General features: G+C 40.5%; 1 protein-coding gene across 2 annotated transcripts in view; it reads right to left on the bottom strand.

Annotated features, from left to right (window-relative positions):
• Window positions 1-12,199, bottom strand: part of fam171a1 (family with sequence similarity 171 member A1) — a 39,551-nt gene extending 27,352 nt beyond the window's left edge. For both annotated transcript variants that reach the window (XR_013196920.1, XM_077213888.1), the window contains exon 1: window positions 11,861-12,199. Coding sequence is in view for 1 of the 2 variants with exons in the window: in XM_077213888.1 (XP_077070003.1) it covers window positions 11,861-11,969 (109 nt within the window). In the remaining variant the exon portion in view is untranslated. The remainder of the gene's footprint in view (window positions 1-11,860) is intronic.
• Between the last annotated feature and the right edge of the window lie 7,987 nt (window positions 12,200-20,186).

The raw sequence follows: 20,186 nt of genomic DNA, 5'->3' as shown, positions 1-20,186 counted from the left end.
TTTCATATTTGTTTTATATAATAATGTTCATTTTTAATTTCATTTATGTTGATTATATGAAAAAGGAACCGCATGAGATGAGTAATATAGGATCATAAGATGCCCAATATATCATGAGACATTTGGAGTGGGTCAGCCATGATTTTGACCACTTAATTAAGTTTTGTTTTGTAGAAAGCCTGTAGAAAGTGAATTTCGTTTTGTAAAAATTGTATCTTAATTTCAATCAATGTTTCATCAACCAATTGGCTGGATTTAATAAATAAGAAGCGAAATATAGCAGACAATACAGGATACGAAGGCGCCAGCGCGTGAACTGGAGCGCGTCTCATAAATGAACCGATCAGCTCAGCGTATAAATGACTTGCCTCACAGACCTGGTAACATATAGAAAGTAGGGCTGAACGATTATGGAAAATAATCTAATTGCGATTTTTTTAACCAATATTGCGATTGCGATTTAATATGCAATTACTTTAAGTTCTTTACCTTCTGTATAAGTCGACAAAGACAAGCAATAAATCATTGTATTGTAGGGATGGGAATCTTTAGACAGCTCATGATCCGATCTAATTTTTTTCTTATTAATTAATCTTAATAACACTTAAAATATGTATTTAATTAGATGTGTAAATATACATACTTTAAATATATATATATAATATAAATATATATATATAAATAACACAATATCACATACATAAAAAATAAACTGTTCTTTCCTGTATGCCAGACCTAGGCATAGTGTGCCAAGTTGATGCTTGATCTGCAGACTGCTTTTCTCTCGCGTGTCACGTGACCACTGTAATCGCAGCTTTTGCGGTTACAAAATCGCATTTCATCATATCGCTATATTATCGCAAATGCAATTAATCGTTCAGCCCTAATAGAAAGCTTGAAATGCTTTAAAAAAAAAATCAAATCGATAAGAAATGGGCTACTCTCTGCTTATATAGGCTAATCCGTATGAGGTGTGCATTTTTCTCTATAGGCACGTTCACTACTGCGAAGATGGCGTCAACATCGCCAACTGAATCTTTGCAGCCAGAAATCACTAGTTTATTAATAAACAATTCAAATGTACCATGCTGCTTAAACATTACTTTTGCCGGTTCTTTGTGGCAAGCTTTATGCACGCGCTTGATATGCAGAATATGCAATATTACGATAACGCTCATTATGGTTTAGTATTTTCTCCCATATATATTTAAGTAATTAAATTAATATAAATATGCGATTAGACTAATGCTTAAATGAACTACTACTTGTCAACTAGAAAAAAACTTTAGTCGTGCACGGGCAGCCCAATTTATTTCACATATTTCCTAACCAGCGCGTCACTGCGTGCGTTCTGAGTGAGTGGCGCTGTGTGAGCGAGCGAAAGAAAGGCGATCTCTCTGGAGGACAATGCTCTAGGCGTGACATAATCAGCACGTTAATTGATCATCTCTTTTTCTTTACTACTAGTTACAGCGGCAAATAAACACGAATGAACATCAGAAAGTATGTTGAAAGATACAGAGCCCGACCGATATATTGGCGATGCCGATATTAGGTATTTTCATAACTATCGGTATCGGCATTTATAATGGCCGATAAATTAATATTAAAAAAATGCGGCGTGCGGTGATTCATGTAAGGGTGGCGCTGCCAATAAAGCACCTAAAAGCTGTCAGAATGAACTGGCAAAAGCAACGATATTATGAATACATCAAATATAGCAAGGAGACATTTTAATTGTTTATTAATAACAAGTGTATTCAGTCATTGTGGGCTGCAAAGATGAAGTTGAGGATGCGGACTCGCGATCTTTGAATGCGCCAGAGAGCAATGTTTGATTTGTTCTGTTTAAAAGTAGACATTTCAATAGATATATTTCTCAGGTCTATACGCTGAGTTTGGGTTCATTTATGAGACGAGTTTCAGTTCACTTGCCAGCGCCTCCGTTTCGAGATTAGGCCTATCTATTTTCTGTTATATTTACTTCTTATTTATTAAATCTAGGCATTTGGTTGATGAAACATTGATTAAAATTAAGATATAATTAATACAAAACGAAATTGACTTTAATGAAAGGCTTTGTGCTTTCTGTTCGAGGTCTCTGAGAAAGTTTTAAAGCACTTTAGTGCCCCTTTCGGAGCTTGCCACGTCCGTTTTTTCCTCATAAATGCGAACACGAAAAATAAAATAACATAAATATTATATGTTCTGTTGAGAGCCAACCCTTCTTCATCCACTGGGGAGTAGACTATTACTTTTGATTTGCGCTGTGTAATTCACTGAATTGATTTCTCTGCTGCCAGTATGGCGTTATTTTTTAGTCAAAAGTTATGAGCGTGTAAGACATGCTCACGAGCACTTATGTTATTTCACACGCGCAAAAATGAACCTTCAGCTGGCATGATAAAGGTACTCGCGCACAAATTCAACAACCAAGAGGTGTACAGGTAGCTGCGAGCAAGCGCCTGGCATACTCTCATAGGTTAACTCTGCTTGTACAGTGGAATCCTGCTCGCGCGCAGCGGGCTTCTGCTCGCGGAGTGCTGTTTTGCTCGCGCAGTGGATTCCTGCTCGCTCAGCTGATTTCTGCTCCCTTGAGTCTACATGACTTTTGACAATTTGGGGGCGGAAACCAAGGAGGGCACTGACCCTCTTATGATTGGTCACTTTCATCGTAATCGCCACCACAGGGACATCTTTGTACCTTGATGGACAGCTCTCATTACAGGAAGTCAGAGTCAAAGGATCTGACGGAGTTTTTTTTTTTGTTTTTTGTTTTAAATGAATTTAAACTGTATATAAAATCCTTAAAAACTTTGAAAGGTCCTAAAGCACAAAAAATATATGATACCCTAAAACACTTCCCAACTAAGATAAATGGATGAACAAAGACTGAATTCTCCCCTTATGTCATGTTATATTATAATTCCTTACCGTTTATTTATTAAAATGTTTATTTTGCTTACAAATATCCTTATTTTTGTACTAAGACTACATTTATATTCTTGTTGTATTAAGAGCTGCTCCCTCTGACTATATTGTCCTTGTATCCTATTCTAAAGAAAAGGAAGTTATGCAGCCATGTTTGTCTGTAAATCTTGATATTTCAATAAAAATAAAAAAACTCCGTCAGATACTTTGACTCCGTGCTTCCTGTAATGAGAGCTGTCAATCAAAGTACAAAGATGTCCCTGAGGTTGTGATTACGATTAAAGTGACCAATCATAAGAGGGTCAGTGCCCTCCTTGGTTCCGCCCCCAAATTGTCAAAAGTCATGTAGACTCGAGGGAGCAGAAATCAGCTGAGCGAGCAGGAATCCACTGCGCGAGCAAAACAGCACTCCGCGAGCAGAAGCCCGCTGCGCGCGACCAGGATTCCACTGTACAAGCAGAGTTAACCTATGAGAGTATGCCAGGCGCTCGCTCGCAGCTACCTGTACACCTCTAGGTTGTTGAATTTGTGCGCGAGTACTTTTATCATGCCAGCTGAAGGTTCATTTTTGCGCGTGTGAAATAACATAATGTGCTCGTGAGCATGTCTTACACGCTCATAACTTTTGACTAAAAAATAACGCCATATGCCAGCCTCTTTCACGTATTGTGTGAGCTTGTGACTATTGCAAGCGCGCAGCTGAGAAGTCCTGATTATATTGTCTGCTATATAAATGCAGTCCATTTTATTAAATCCAGGCAATTGATTGATTAAACATTGATTAAAATGTGTGGCGCGAGCGACAAATCTCCAACAGTAAACAGAGGGCCCATTCTGCTCTGTAACGGGTGCTTTTACGCGTCTCGGGTAAACAGCTGTTGCGACTCACGCGAGCAATAACGGCCGCGGCCGGTGTAGACACAGTGTTAAAGCTTATTCTGCCTATAACGCTACGTTACAACATCAAGCAATATTCCAATAATTTATATAATTATAACACTTTATATAGGGCCATTTTGCATTAAGAGTAGCCTAGTTTCACGTTTAGTTGGTGCATTTTGCTTACTACTTATTTAAAATAGTATAAAAGTCTGTACATTATGTAATTAAAAACGTTTTCATTATGATATTATAAATTTTACTTTAGTAAAAAGATCTGAGTTCTTCCTCCACTGGTAGAGATTAGAGGAATTAAGACTAAAAATAGAAGATAATGTCAGTGACACTTTTGATATATTTATTGATACAAGTTGTTTTATATAACGTGACTAAATTAAAAGACAAAGTCGTTAGTGAAGATTATGCAACAGTATTTAGAATATAATATAACATGCAATGCAAACTAGTGGTTACAGCTCAAATGTATCATTCTCCTTCTATCATTCCCCCTGCCTCCATTACATATCTTTGTCACACAAGTGTTTGATCACCACATTTGAGTGATCATTGCAAAACGTTTATATATTTATCCTGTTTAAATACTGTGTATTCTATATACAGTAGCCATCAAACGTTTCTACACACCAATAGGAAAGTGTTTCCAAACTTTTGACTGGTACTGTACTATAGTACACACAAATAATATTGCTACTGTACACATAAATAATATCGGCCGATATATCGGTATCAGGCTTTTTTTAATCGGTATCGGCCCCCCAAAATCCATATCGTTCGGGCTCTACAATGAATCTAAAATATATGAAAGTTTAATTTTTATCATTACATTATGGAAAATAATGAACTATCACAATATGCAAATTTTTTGAGAAGGACTTGTACGAGTGGAGTATCACAACTTTTAAACAGAAAAAACAACATTTGGAAATGGATGATCCATCCATCGACCTCAAATATGGCTTATCATGTGAAACATGCAAGTAGTAGAAACTTTACACGGCCGCTCGATATAACGTCAACCTTCATAAATGTGCGCTATTATTAGGCGCATATCCAAGTGTTTGTGCGGAGTGTGGAAGCTAAAGTATTAGCAACCTTACTCTACGTTCACACCGCTGCCGACTTGAGCTTCCAAAGCTACCGGAAGTCATTCATTTTCAATGGAAGCTGGCTTCTCTCAGCTGCAAGGAGCGTCAAATCCATAGGCGTCGCGTTTTGGGCATTTTGAGCGTCAATCAGAAAGTTGAAAGTAGCTCAACTTTATGGTAATGAGCTATGACGCGGTTCAGCGGCAAGCAGCGGCAAAAGCCAGCAACTAGGGCTGAAACGATTCCTCGAGTTACTCGATTACAAAAATTTCTCGAGGCAAAAACTCTGCCTCAAAGCCTCGTTAAATTCCTATGACGCGCACTACAGTATACGCGCGGCGCAGGGATTTGATGGTTTCACACTGACCGTTTATTCACACGGACCTGTTCAGGAAGAAATAGTTGGCGCGATGGCGCTGATTTTAATCCCATACTGTATTTGTAGCGATGTCGTGATGCAGTTTGACTAGATATGATTTTTAGCTCTGATGACATTAAGTAGTAAACGTAACTATCACGTTCAATTGCAAGAGTATAGCCTAAAAAAAGAACCCCTTCACTCACACACGCGCCAGTCAGACCAATTGCAGCAATGCATCACATATGCTTAAACTTTTATGTAGCCACGCAACAATCATTTCAGCATGCATTCACTGTGCACACCGGGACGTGATGGAGGAACAAATATTGCATTGCAGTCTTTGCGAGACCTTGTTTGTATTTCATGTCTGCCAAATACAGACAACAACAAAAAATTAAAGTCCCCAGCCTGTTGGTTTTTAATAAAGATTCGGAGTACTCATTTTTCAGTTAAAACGCACAGAACAAAAAGTGCGTCAGCTTTTACTGCGTGTTCAACAACGTCACGTTACAGCTCTTCTTCAGCGTTAAACTACCAGAATACACAAATATGCTTAGATGCTTAGAGTGGTTATATTATAACATCTTAAAGGGAAATTCACATATGAGATAGCTTTATAACTTGCATACTATATAACTTATAGTATATAACAGCTTTAACTGAAATAGACACAAGTTTAATACAACTATTCTGTTCATAAAACACACACAAAAAAAAAAATCCGATTACTCGATCGATTAAGTGCTAGATTAATCGATTATAAAAAGAATTGATAGCTGCAGCCTTACCAGCAACCAATCGGAATATAGACGTCCTCCGCGCTGATTGATTCCGGAGAAACACACAATGTAAACTTTCGTTCCTACCAAAACATTAGTTCAGATAAAATGGAGGAGAAGGTAATAATCGCCGTTGCTGGGTTTCCTATCATTTATGATAATACGCTGTTTGCTTATAGGGACCAGTTACAAAAGAACGAGGAATGGGATAAAATAGCTGGGATAGTTTACATTTTTGTTCTTAAAGTTGAACTTATTTTAACTTGAATGACGCGTTTTTTAAAATGCTATGACATGCGCGAGACGCGGCAAAAGACACAAAGCTTGAGCACACAGTCTAGCGCGTGTTTACATAGTTAAATAGAAAAGCAGTGAAATGGAATGCAAAAACACCAATCTCATGTGTCATTTCATGTTGTGACACTTCTCTTCTCCCTGCTACGTCTGAGCGACTAAAGCGTCATCAAGCTTCCCCCTACTTTTTGACAAGCGTCCTTGACAGGGCGTACATAGCTTCTTTGCCGCTCAAGCCGCTGAACGTACGGTTACTGTAGGACATGCACCGGCGCGATCACTTGCATTTTTCAACTTAAAATAATCCGTCATTTTTGGCCATACACATAAGAGTAATACATAAATACATTAAAAAAAAACAACCAGGACTTCCTCAAAGTGTCTCTTCTCCAAACATTTTAGTTCTTTAAGACCATCAGCAAAATAATGGACTCATTATTATTAGATCAAAAGTTATTTGACTATTAAATAAAACAGTTCTTAAATGTTACTAGCCTAAATGATTATTTTATTTCTAAAAGTAAAATTATCCAAGACATTTTTTTTTTACATATTTCTAAACATAAAACAAGCTTGTCTTTCCGTTTTGTGGGAAAATGACTTATCCAGATGTGCAGCAGACAGGCTGTCTCTCTCCCCCTCCCTCTATAAAAGGACACACTGTGAGAGACTGTGTGTGTGAATGAGAGAGAGCTCCACGCTCATTCAGTACGTCCAGGCTTTGATTAAAGTTAAAAGACTGCTGTTGTGTTGGAGGCTTATCATGTTTCACTGGCATGAAAACAGACAATTCTACCCATAAAATTCTAATCAGATCCAAAAGTATTTGGATGGGGGGGGGGGGGGGGGGTTACCTTTCCTCTCAAAACACCTTCACAACTAAAAACATGCTTTTAAAAACTCTTATAAAACCAAACTTCCTGTTTCAAAAGAATGAATGTCAACACAGGACAAGAAATTGTGATTTTCAGGTGATTTCAAGGGGTCTTTAATGTGGGGTCTTATCAAGTGTTACCAATCAAACACAACCCTATACATTTGTGGGCCTAGAGCTATTAAGACAAAAACTGCTCTTTAAGTACTGTAGTATCTATATTCATGACAGATTTAAGATGTAAAACTCAAGCTAATTTAAGATTCAGAATAACTACGCACATTTTGTCCATGTTCACACCTGGTAGTAAGATGCGTTTTGGTCATTCGGATCACAAGACAACAAGGGAGACATATCCGTTTACACCTGGTGTTTTAATCCATTTCTTTTGTCCACTTTCTATCACTTCTTTCCTTTTTTTATGTGTGGGTAAATGTATGAGCCTTTTCAGATCTTTCTAATGGACAAAATAAGCTCACAGAATTTCCATATGAAAATGCGACCAGTGATGACGGAAAAACATACGGAGAGCAGCAGCTTTCGTTTCTGCTCTGATAGCTTATGAGACCACATCAAACGCAGTGAGTGCGTGTTAGAAATCAGGAATGGTGAGAGAAACACTGTGCTTGCTACGTTTTTCATCTTCAAACCAAACTTGGGTTTTTAGCCGAGCCCACAAAGTTTAAATCCTGTCTGTCTAGTGCGCTTCCCATGATGTTTACGCATTAGATCAGTTGGAGAGTGGCTGGACTTTTGTGGCTGGTCGAAAGCATTCGTCTAGGAGAGTTTACATTATGAAAGCAATTCGGTTGAATGCGTTTTCAACTACCTCTGGAAGTGGTAGAAATTGGACAGCTCAATGTTTTAGATGCAGTTTATACCTGTATTTAGAATCGTCCACTTGTGACCCGATGGATCAAAACGCATCTAAATACCAGTAGAGGTCAACTGATTGATCGGTTTTGCCAATTAATATGCAAGATAATCAATCACAGAAACAATCAGATATCGGCAAAAATCCATACCGATGGATTTTTTTTTTCTGGGTTTTTTTCCTGGGTTGCGTCCATTGTATTCACTGAGAAGGGTCCGCTGTCATTATAAAGTACGAGAGCAGCCTCTAGAGGCGAAATCATTGATGCCTCATGGAGTTTGTTCTGACACGCAAGACGCTGCACAGTATGCTGCACAGAGCGGGATACTTTAGATGCGGATTTAAAACAGACAACGAAAAGGTACGGTTACAGTACATGTTTTCATATAATTACAAATCAATTTGTTGACTAGTGTGGCAAGCAGGACGAGGCCAAGAGCTGTGAAAAAGGAGGGAGGCTGGTGGTGCCACACCGTTCCCAAAGCTTCTCCGTGAGAAACTTGAGACTGGGGTTGCGCGCAGCTGATGTTCACTATAACACTCTAAACTAAAGAGAAAGAGAGAGAGAGAGAGAGAGAGAGAGAGAGAGAGAGAGAGAGAGAGAGAGAGAGAGAGAGAGAGAGAGAGAGAGAGAGAGAGAGAGAGAGAGAGAGAGAGAGAGAGAGAGAGAGAGAGAGAGAGAGAGAGAGAGAGAGAGAAGAGAGAGATGCCTGACAGGCTTGCCCAAGGGAGATAGTCTGGTTTGGGTAATCAGAGATGAGAAAATGTCTGAGTGTTCGTTGAAAACATGACCCCATAAAAAATTAAGCACAACAGGGGTCTCCTGTGTGCTTAAAATGTTTTGAAATGCTAGGGGGCAAGCAAACAGACCTTTCCTTTTCTGCACTACAGCAATGTCCAAAATCCAGAGAATATACCACAGAAATCCCCATTACTGATAATTAATGAGTGGAAAACACCAGCCTTATTCTCTTTATCAGCTTTTATGAGTCTCTCAAGCTCTAAAACATAGCTGGTTTCCTAAGCCCCATTGTTCTAAGCCCTTACGCATTATAGTAGGAAACTATTAAGGAGTCCATTTAGTCTCTGTTTTTGTGTGTGTGTGATAAGCAACTGCTTACAGTAAATATCTGACTGTTGGCATGAGCAATACTGGCAGTACAGGGGCCATTTTAAAACATACACAAATAAACCAAAAAAACATGTTTGCAGCATGCATTTCTTGGTTGTACAAGCAGGCTATAAGCAGGCTATATTGTTATCAGCGTGCCTTTTATCCGTTTATATATTCTGAATTTTTCAGCAGCCCTTACATCAGGTTTCGGTGTCACATGATCCTTCAGATCAGAGAATTTACTATTATTATCAGTGTTGAACAGTCATCATGCTTAATTTTTTGTAGAAATTGATACATTTTTTCAAAATTCTAATTGAATGAATAAAGGTTAAAGAACACTATTTAAAACGGAAATGTTTTGTAACAATATAAATGTCTTTACTGTCACTTTTGATCAATTTATTGCATCCTTGCTGAATGGAAGTCTTACTGAATGAAGTTTGGAACAATAGTGTGCACTACTACTATTTTTTTATCCTTTAAAAAATGCACTTTTAAATTAATTCAAGTAACATTTACTAAGTAAAAATTACTGTCAAATATATCTGTAAAATAAATACAAATTTTAAACAATACATAAATGGTACTCATAACGCCTCTATACTTGTTCATAAAGATAGCAGTTCGTCATTCAAGAAATAACCTGTTGAATGATAGCAGAAACACTTATAGAACACAGAATAAAATATAGGCTGATAAAAGTAAAGATTTGCATGTGAAAAGCAGATGAAGAACCTATTCAATTTGTTTCTATTAGAAAAAGCCAAGTGCACATCACACCTCAAGTCTGTTATCAGAGATTTACAATATTACGTAGCATAATTAGTATAAACTACAATCATTTGACAAACTTATAACTCATTTAAACACAGTGTGAAGCATACAAATATAACAGTTATAGTAACTAAATCCAAAGCTTTGCGTAAACTAAATTTCAACTAAGGACTGAAGATTAAAAAATAAATTCAGTCAATGAGATTCAAAGCTGCATTGCAAAACTAATTCCAAGCCTGACTAAACTGCGTCAAGGTCGCACACACAGCATTCCCTTTTCAGATTCTAGTGATGAGGAAGTGGCACAGACTGGACAAAAGGCAGGAAAGCCCTATTTTGCATAGTCAAAGCTGACACTGTGCCAGTGTACTGTTCTAAAGAAGAGAGAGCAGCAAAGACCCATCTGTGCTGCCGCTGCTCATCTACAGGAGACGGAGGGGGGAGGACGAGTCTCCATCAGGGGAGAGGAGGGGGTTTAAGGGGATTCCTCATATTATACGGTCAGAGATGAAGGATTTAACCAAACTGCCAGTCTATAAGCTGATAAATCAATCAGCTGTCAAAAGGTGAGCTTTGCCAACCATTTCATTTAAACAGGATTTTGCAATCTGACATCCATGCCTCACATAAAAGTATTTAACACTGTATGAGATGATATCTGGACTATGTAAATGTCAAATATTAACTTGTGATATGAAAACAGCTTTTTCAATTTCCTTCCTTGCCGGCACACTTATATCTTAATGCACAGACACTTAACATTGCATTACTTCATACATTAGCGAGATCATTCTGAAATAGTCAGAAGCCAGAAATAATCTCATAATAAAACCATCACGGCATAAATAAACCAGGTCCATTTAGGTTTCAGTGAGCTTTTAGTACTGAACTAAATGACACCATAGAGAGTCGTAGGTCCCTGTGCACAAATATAAAGGATTTACAGGACAAAACAACAACAACAACAACAACAACAACAACAACAAAAATGTTTAGGCAAGAAAGGTACTTAATAACTGGCTATTTGTGGCTAATAATGAATGTTAAATTACAGATCTCGTCTCATCTGAAGCAGCAGGTTCTCCTGTTTACACTGCCAAACAGACATGTAACTTCAACACAAGCTTTTGATCAACATTTAAAAATAATAAAAGAAATATCATGACTGACTTAAAGAGTTGTAGCTACTTTCCAATGAACTTCTATTGGACAATACTGCACAAAATGTGTCAATTGTGGCCTACTTACTGTCCAAGGTGACTAAACATTACACGTTTGATACGTGTCTGCTATGTTATTACATATATATAAATCAAATTTGTATTAAATAAATTCATGCACAAAATGTAAAACGCCAATGTTTACAGTTTACAATAGTGGGATATACCAAATTTATACAGTCGATAGATAAGTTGTAGATTTCTAATCTACTATTAGTTGTAGCAGGTGAATATTGCATGAAAAATGTAAGACTTAAAGAAAATGACACATATGGTATGAGAACTACTCGCCCGTACTCGGTTCATGTGCGTTGGAAACTGCAGTATCGCTTGTTGCAACGACAGACATCACAAAAATGAGATCCGATTTCAAACAGATGGCTTGAGATTTACAAAACACCAGAGCAATCGAACTACGAACATTTAACACAATTTGCGTCGTTAAAACAATACAAGTATTGAATTCATAAGACATATGTATTCGCTTTATAGCCGTTACACACTCTGCGTTATAATATGCTACGGTTGCTAACAGTTAGCACTGGGAATGCCATCCAGAAAGTCAAAACAAAGCTCCCAAATTCTCATCAAGATCGTTATAAACATAAACAGAAGTGATGTATTCGGAGGCGTTAACGGTGTGTCTCTTACCTTTGGCATCTCTGTTCTCCTGCAGTGTTTTAGCGGCCGCCGTCCATAAATCGCATCCCAGCAGGAAGAGCACAATCACGGCAGACCTGCTGCTGTCCGCCCCTCGCATTATTGCTGCTCACGGTTACAAGGCTTTTGCTCAACAATGTGGCTTTTCTATGCGACAGGAGTATCTAGAGACTCGTAGCAGCTGAGATTCCCAGACATAATCTGGTGTTTTAGCAAATCTGATCATGTCATTGAACACCGACGGGCGATTAGAACAACCATCCGCTCAGCATCTCCGTGTTGCCGCTGTTTTCCCCCCATCTCAACTCGAGAAGACAGAAAGCCTGCCCTGGACTCAACTCCGCCAGTTTAACCCTTTCCACGCCACGACCAGGTGGTGCTGCTGCGCTTGTCCTACAGAAAGAAGGATTAGACCGCCATCTGCTGTCTTATACGGTCAATCACCTCACAACAGCGGTTCTCAAACTCAGGGGCCCATTGTCCTACACACCATTCTTGGTGGAATAGTGGAGTATCATCTCACAGCAAGAACTGTCAAATCTGTCTCAGTCCATGAGAATGAGATGCACTGAAGCACTTAAAGCAGCTGGTGGACACACCACATACTGACTGATACTTTTGATAGTAACCCCCGCTCTGTTCAGGGACTCATTATTCCATTTCTACATGTCTTTGAAATTTGTCTCAGTTGTTGAATCTTTTTAAGTTCACACAAATATTTAGACAACACATTTGCTGGGGAAAAAGCATTTAAAAAGGCGGAGATAATAATATATTTTATTTCATATTATATATTCTATTATAAATATTTTTTTTATAATAGTATATTTTAAATTAATTTTAATATAATATTGGGTTAACATTCCAACTGTCATGATTTTTTGCAGAGTATGTAAACTATGCGTAATATAAATGATAATTGAATTATACCTCTGAATATAATATAATACATCTGATATTATTTTTTAAATGATTTTAATTATACTATATCAAATATTCGATAAATATATGCATAGTGACAGTTCAGTTAAATAATTAAAACAAAAACAGAATATACATTTCTTTTTACTATAATACTATATAAAGGAAACATTTTGTAGAATGGATGGATAGACCATAATACATAATAGTGGTGAATCCTTTGCTACTATTCAGTATCTGAAAGTTTACTAGTAACTATTCCATTTTTAGTTTTTTGCTTTTGATTTCTATGGGGTTCCCTTTCGAAGGGAACTCAACAATACGTCATCGACGTTATGGGGAACGCCTCAAACACAGTTCACACTACACGCGACCAAGCGACGCGATACCATTCATTTCAATGGTGAGCGGGCGACTTCCGAAGACACGCGCGACAGCGACCGTTGGCGACCAGATGGGGCGTGTCTGGCGACGCGACAAAGTTGAGATCTGTTTAACTTTATGCAAATGAAGAGCGACTTTCGGGAGCGACAACCAATAGGAGTGGAGGGTGCATGATCCTTCTCCACATCATTGGATGTCCTTCATAAAGGCAACCAGTAGTGGGAAAGCCCACTAGCGACCTCATCGCCAGCCACTGGCGACATGCAGCGACAAAGTCGCTTGTAGTGTGAACGGGGCTTCAGGCGTGACAGGTGTCTGAAATCAAGTATCAACTCACAGCAATCATGTTGACCGGCGACAGCCCGTGTTTCATCAGCTCGAATGATGAGCACGCAACCTGGATGTATAAAAAGGGCGCCTTGAGACCGTGACATCATCCTTTTCGTCTTCAGGGACTGTTTGTCTGTTTTTGAGTAGTAAAAAGAGAAAAAGAAACAACAAAAATGAAGCGTGCGGAATACTTTCCGCAAGTGTGCCGACCCGTTTCCCAGATATTTGACACCGGAGGATTCACACAATCTGTGTGTTTTCTGCCTGGGAGAAGAGCACGCGCGGGAAGTTCTCAAGGGAGCTTCCTGCGCAAACTGTGAGAGTTTTTCTCTGAAAACGCTCCGTTCTCGTCTGTCCCACTTCTCGAGAGAAGTGGGCGCGGCATCTGAACCCCGCGGTGTTGGTCCCGCTCGGGCTGAGGCTCAGCGGCGCGTGAGCTCGTGGGGCTCTCAGATGGAGCTGGCAGGTCGTCTGGAGAGGGGCGTTAACCTTGCGGATGATCTGCCAGCTGACAAGGGTGAGTTACAGGTCGATGTTGATCGGTTGATTACAGGTGTTACAGATGTTACAGGTTGTTATTACGGATATTACGGATGTTACAGGTTGATACAGAATTTCCGGTTGAGTGCACGCTGGCGCGGTTAGCTGCCGCTACTCTCCGGCCCCCTTTTTAATGTTTTTAGTTACTTTTTTACTGATGTTCTTGAATTTTAACCGATGTATTTTGGCCTGATCTCATGCTGCTTTACCTGACTGTTGAAAAGCTTACTATCAAGTTAAAGCTTGGACTATCTGGTATAGTTCCGTGGACTAGCTTACCTGTTTTGGCTTAACACCAGCACTGACAACTATGCGGATCAACAGGATGTTTGTGTGGTCTGTGCTCTTTTGGACTGCCCTGTCTTTCATCCTGGTTCCAACGACGGAGATACTCCAGTACACCGCAGATGAGCTCTTACAGCTCTGTTACCACCTGTCTGATCCACCCTCGGTGCTGCATCGCTGTCTGGATCCTGCTCGTCATGCCCGTCGGAAGTATATCCACCGTGGATCCCGACGGAGTTTCTACATCGACGACTCCACACCAATACAATCCATCTGGTCTTCTACTCGTCATCCCCCCAAGATCTCTACACGAAAAGTTGACCACAGTGTCATTACCAGACTAGCCAGGTCGGCTAACGTCAACATCCAGCAGGACTGCAGCAACGTCAGCTTTGGACTATTCAACACCCGCTCTTTAACGGACAAGGGTCCTTTCCTCCAGGATCTTTTAATTGATCGTAAGTTTGATTTTCTGTGTTTGACTGAAACATGGCAACAGCATAACGACTTTTCGCAGCTTAATGAATCTACCCCCCCTGGGTTTGTTTACATCTGTCAACCCCGTGACTCAGGCAGAGGGGGGGGTCTCGCCATAATATACCGCGAGAAGTTGAAAATCGCGCCTGTCGCTGTACCTTCTTATGGTTCATTTGAATCCATTGCCTTACAACTGAACGGCCCTAATCCAACTATAGTGGCAACTGTTTATCGTCCACCCAAATTTAACTCTGACTTTATAAATGAATTTGCTGCTTTTCTTACATTGATTAGCTCACAATCCCCGAATGTAATACTACTAGGGGATTTTAATATACATATGGACAATACCACTATTGCATACACAAGGGAATTTACATCTTGCCTGGACAGTTTTGGATTGGCACAATATATTCACTTTCCCACTCACTCCAAAGGTCATGTTTTGGACTTGGTTTGCTGCTCTGGCGTTACTCCTCATGGTTGTATTGCGACTGACCTTCCCATTTCTGATCACATGTTAATCTCTTTTTATGTCAAGTTAACATTGTCCAAAATAAAACCATCACGTATCATTTCATTCAGAAATATTAAGGACATTAATCTAAACTCTCTCTCTACTGAAATTGACTGCCTCCCCAGTATAAACTGTTTCTCCAACCCTGATGAACTGGTTTTTAACTACAACGATGGCCTACAAAACATTTTAAATTCTCTGGCTCCTTTAAAAACTCGGACTGTTTCTTTCACCCATTCTGCCCCATGGTTTACATCAGAACTGCGGCAGCTCAAAATAAAAGGTCGTCGCCTGGAACGACTTTACAAAAAAACTGGACTCATTGTGCACCAAGAAATGTTCAATAATCACATACTTCACTACAAGGACACTCTTTCTATAGCCAAATCCACGTATTATGCAGATATAATTAGTGCAGGTGAAGGTAACACCAGAACCCTGTTCTCCTTGGTCAACAATATATCACGTCCACCGGACTCTCTTGCGCCTCATCTGTATTCCTCTGCTTATTGTAACTCCTTAATGTCATTTTTTAATTCCAAAGTACACAAGATTCACCAGCAATTGACTACTAATACCTGTCACAGTTTGTCTCTCTCAGTTCTTCTGACACCTTTTTCTCGTTCATTTTCAAGTTTCTCACTTCCCTCTGTTGCTGAAATATTGGACATTATCAGAAACTTGAAACCAACTACTTGTCAGCTAGACCCTCTTCCTTCCATTTTAGTAAAAGCCTGCTCACTCTCTCTCTCTTCACAAATAACTGCCATTGTCCATTCCTCTCTCACCTCTGGTATTGTTCCCTCATCTCTAAAATCAGCTGCAATAACTCCTATACTTAAGAAGCCTGGTGCAGACCCCAACAATTTGAATAACCTCCGCCCTATCTCTAACTTACGTTTTCTTTCTAAAATCCTTGAAAAGATAGTTGCATCTCAGGTCCATGCACACATCTCTGACAATAACCTCTATGAACAATTTCAATCTGGTTTCCGTCCCTGCCATAGTACAGAAACAGCTCTGGTAAAAATAACCAATGATCTTCTCGTGGCAGCTGATTCGGGACTGCTAACTATTCTTATTCTCCTTGATCTAAGCGCAGCCTTTGACACCATTTCTCATAACATCCTCATTGACAGATTAGTCTCTATTGGTTTCACTGGCTCATCCTTGGACTGGTTTAAATCATATCTCGCTGGCCGCACTCAGTTCATCCAGCTCAAACATTTTAAATCCGAGCTAACCCCTGTCACTACAGGTGTACCCCAGGGCTCTGTCCTGGGGCTCATTCTGTTCATCATTTATCTGCTTCCTCTTGGTCATATCTTCCGTAAATTTAACATCTGTTTCCACTGCTATGCGGATGACACCCAGCTCTACCTGTCCACCAAACCTACTGGATCTCTCCCACCCACTTCCCTCTCTGATTGTCTAATGGAAATCAAATCATGGTTTTCTTGCAACTTTCTCAAACTTAACAGTGATAAAACCGAGGTTCTTCTCATTGGAACCAAATCCACTTTGACTAAATCTGATAGTTTTTCTCTTACCATCGACAACTCCACAGTTTCCCCCTCCCCTCAGGTTAAGAGTTTGGGTGTGATCCTCGATAGCACACTTTCATTTCAAGCTCACATTAATAACGTCACCCGATCTGCATACTTTCATTTACGTAACATCAATCGCCTCCGGCCATCTCTCTCACCCACTAGTACAGCCATTCTCGTTCACACACTGGTAACATCCCGCATTGATTATTGTAATTCTCTTCTTGTTGGTCTTCCGCTTAAATCTGTACATAAACTTCAAATGGTTCAAAACTCTGCTGCCCGTATTATCACCAGAACCCCTTCTATTAATCATATTACTCCTGTCCTTCGGGATCTTCATTGGCTCCCAGTTCAATACCGCATAGAATTCAAGGTTCTGTTCCTTACCTTTAAGGCCATTCATAATCTTGCTCCTCAGTACCTCGCTGACCTCCTTTATATTAACATACCCACCCGTACTCTTAGGTCTTCTTCATCTATTCATCTCACTGTACCTCCTGCTCGTTTGGCCACCATGGGGTTCAGAGCTTTCAGCCGCTCAGCACCTCGTCTCTGGAACTCGCTTCCACCAGACATCCGCAACAGTGAAACGCTTTCCATTTTTAAATCCCGTTTGAAAACTCATCTCTTTAAACTGGCATATCCCACGTGATCATTCTTTTTCAATTTTTATTTCCACTTGTTATGTTCCATGATTTTATGTGATGTAATTATAGTTGTTAATTTTATCGATTTAATGCTGTACTGTTTCATTTTGTTTTGTGCGGTGACCTTGAGTGTTCTGAAAGGCGCCTATAAATAAAATGTATTATTATTATTATGTTGAAGAGGTTCTTTCTCTTTCTGATGGATCTGTAACTAGTTCTCTTCGCGTCTTCTCGTCCACTGGTGGCCATTTTCATGGTAAGGGTCATGCGCTGTATGCTTCGGTCCCTTCTTATGTAACCCAGACCCAGGTCTTTCACCTCGGGTCCCACTCTAGATATGTCCTGTCGTCAAAATTTGCTACGACAGACACCTTTTCTGATCCAGGCCTTCCTGGATTCGGAATGACTAAGTACACGCACTTTTGTTTCATGTACTTTCTAAAATCCATATTTATGGCCTTTCTGGAAGTAGCCCCCACATGGTGTGGTTGTCAGGTTACAGGCCTTGTCAGGCCTTCCTGATATGAGCTCCCTCCTTCTGTGGTCGTCAGGTTGCAGGCCTCGCCGGCCTTCCTAGTTTGTGAGCTCCCACATTCAGTGGTCACCAGGCTTCAGGCCTCCTTGGCATTCCTGGTAATGAGTTGTCACATGTCAGGTTTCAGGCCTCACCAGGCCATCCTGAATGTGAACTCCCACTCACTGTGGTCGCTAGGGTGTGGTTGTGAGCTTTCACATGTCAGGTTTCAGGCCTCATCAGGCCTTCCTGAATGAGAGCTCCCACACATTTTGACTATCAGGTTACAGGCCTCGTCTGGCCTTCCTGGTCATGTCAAAACCATACTTATGGTAAGTCACATGATGGAACATCTTGTGTACTTTCTAAAATCAATTTTTATGGTAAGGGTCATGCGCTGTACGCTTCGGTCCCTTTCTATGTGGCCCAGACCCAAGTCTTTCACCTCGGGTCCCACTCCAGATGCGTCTTGTCGTCAAAGTATGCTACGACCGACGCCTTTCTAGCTAACTTCCACATTTTGATCCAGGCCTTTTCTGGACTCAGAATGGCTAAGTACATGCACTTTTGTTTCATGTACTTTCTAATGTAGCCCCACGTGGTGTGGTTGTCAGGTTACAGGCATTATCAGGCCTTCCTGGTTATGAGCTCCCATATTCTGGATATCAGGTTACAGGTTTTTCCGGCCTTCCTGATATGAGTCATATCTCCCACATACTGTGGTCGCCAGGTTACAGGCCTCATAGGCCTTCCTGAGTATGAGTTTCCTGATGCTGTGGTCGTCAGGTTTCAGGCCTCACCGGCCTTCCTGATATGACCTCTCATGTACTGGAGCTCCCCACATAGAGGGTAATCAGGTCTTGGCCTCAGCAGACCTTCTTGGTTTTGATCCCTCTATTACTTCCTCAGTGTTCAGAACGAGCACTGGGTAGACCCATGGATTGAGTGGACAACTTCCGTCATTGCTTGAGGTTGAGTTACACTCTCCAGGTGGTCCCGTCTCTGTGATCCGGAAGTGAATGGTTTCTGCCAGCTTTGCAGGCCTTCAGTTTTGGATGCCTTTTCCAAGGCAGTTTCCAGAGGCTCTGTCTTGGACAGACAGGCAAATGCCAGACTGTGCGTCTTAGTATAGATCACCAGGCCAGCCTGGTGGCATGTCAGGAGGCATGCTCTCCTGATTAGTGACTGGCTGGGAGTCCTTGAGTCCCCTAGCCACACTCCCTAGAAGGGACCCCTTCTATTAGGAAGTTGTGGTCCTAAGCCTTTGAGCTGGCCCAGATATACTTCCCATGAACTATGTTCTGGCAGTTTTCTCGGTTCATTAGCTTGGGCTATGACCGGTGGGGAGTGCTGTCACTGACAGCCCAACGTGACCTAGGGTGAGTGGTTTTAGTGTCCTTTTTGATTCTGACAGTTGTCACTGCCATTGGGCATGCACTCCCCTCAGTATGGCGGCGTGGGTATTTCGTTCCACATAACGGCGATGACGTATTGTTGAGTTCCCTTCGAAAGGGAACATCTTAGGTTACGACTGTAACCTATGTTCCCTGAGAACAGGGAACGAGACAATACGTCTCCCTGCCATACCTTGGGGCCTGCCTGCAACAGTCCCTTCCGACGATAGGATGTTGTCACGGTCTCAAGGCGCCCTTTTTATACATCCAGGTTGCGTGCTCATCATTCGAGCTGATGAAACACGGCTGTCGCCGGTCAACATGATTGCTGTGAGTTGATACTTGATTTCAGACACCTGTCACGCCTGAGGCGTTCCCCATAACGTCGATGACGTATTGTCTCGTTCCCTGTTCTCAGGGAACATAGATTACAGTCGTAACCTGAGACGATTTGTGGTTCAGATATCAACTGTTGGCATATGACTAGTATCTATTTGAGCTGTTGCTGGTAACTGTTCCAGTTTTACTATGATATCTGGATTGTGTTATCTGTTCCTGTTTACCATTTAAACTATTCATTAGATATCGGCACTTATTCTCTAACTATTCTAATAGTTACTAGTAAGTTAGTAACAATTTTACACTTGAACTATTTATTAGATTAGAGACTAATGTGCATTGCAATTGTTACTTGTAACATCTAAATCTTAGTGTGACAGGGTTCAGATGTTATAGGAAGAAGGAGGTAGGAACCGGCG

This window comes from Siphateles boraxobius, unplaced genomic scaffold, assembly GCF_051911475.1.
Source record: "Siphateles boraxobius isolate OS27281-9 unplaced genomic scaffold, OSU_SipBor_1 12, whole genome shotgun sequence".
Taxonomy (NCBI): Eukaryota; Metazoa; Chordata; class Actinopteri; order Cypriniformes; family Leuciscidae; genus Siphateles; species Siphateles boraxobius.
Note: the sequence above shows the minus strand (reverse complement) of the source record. Positions and strands in the feature narration are given on the sequence as shown.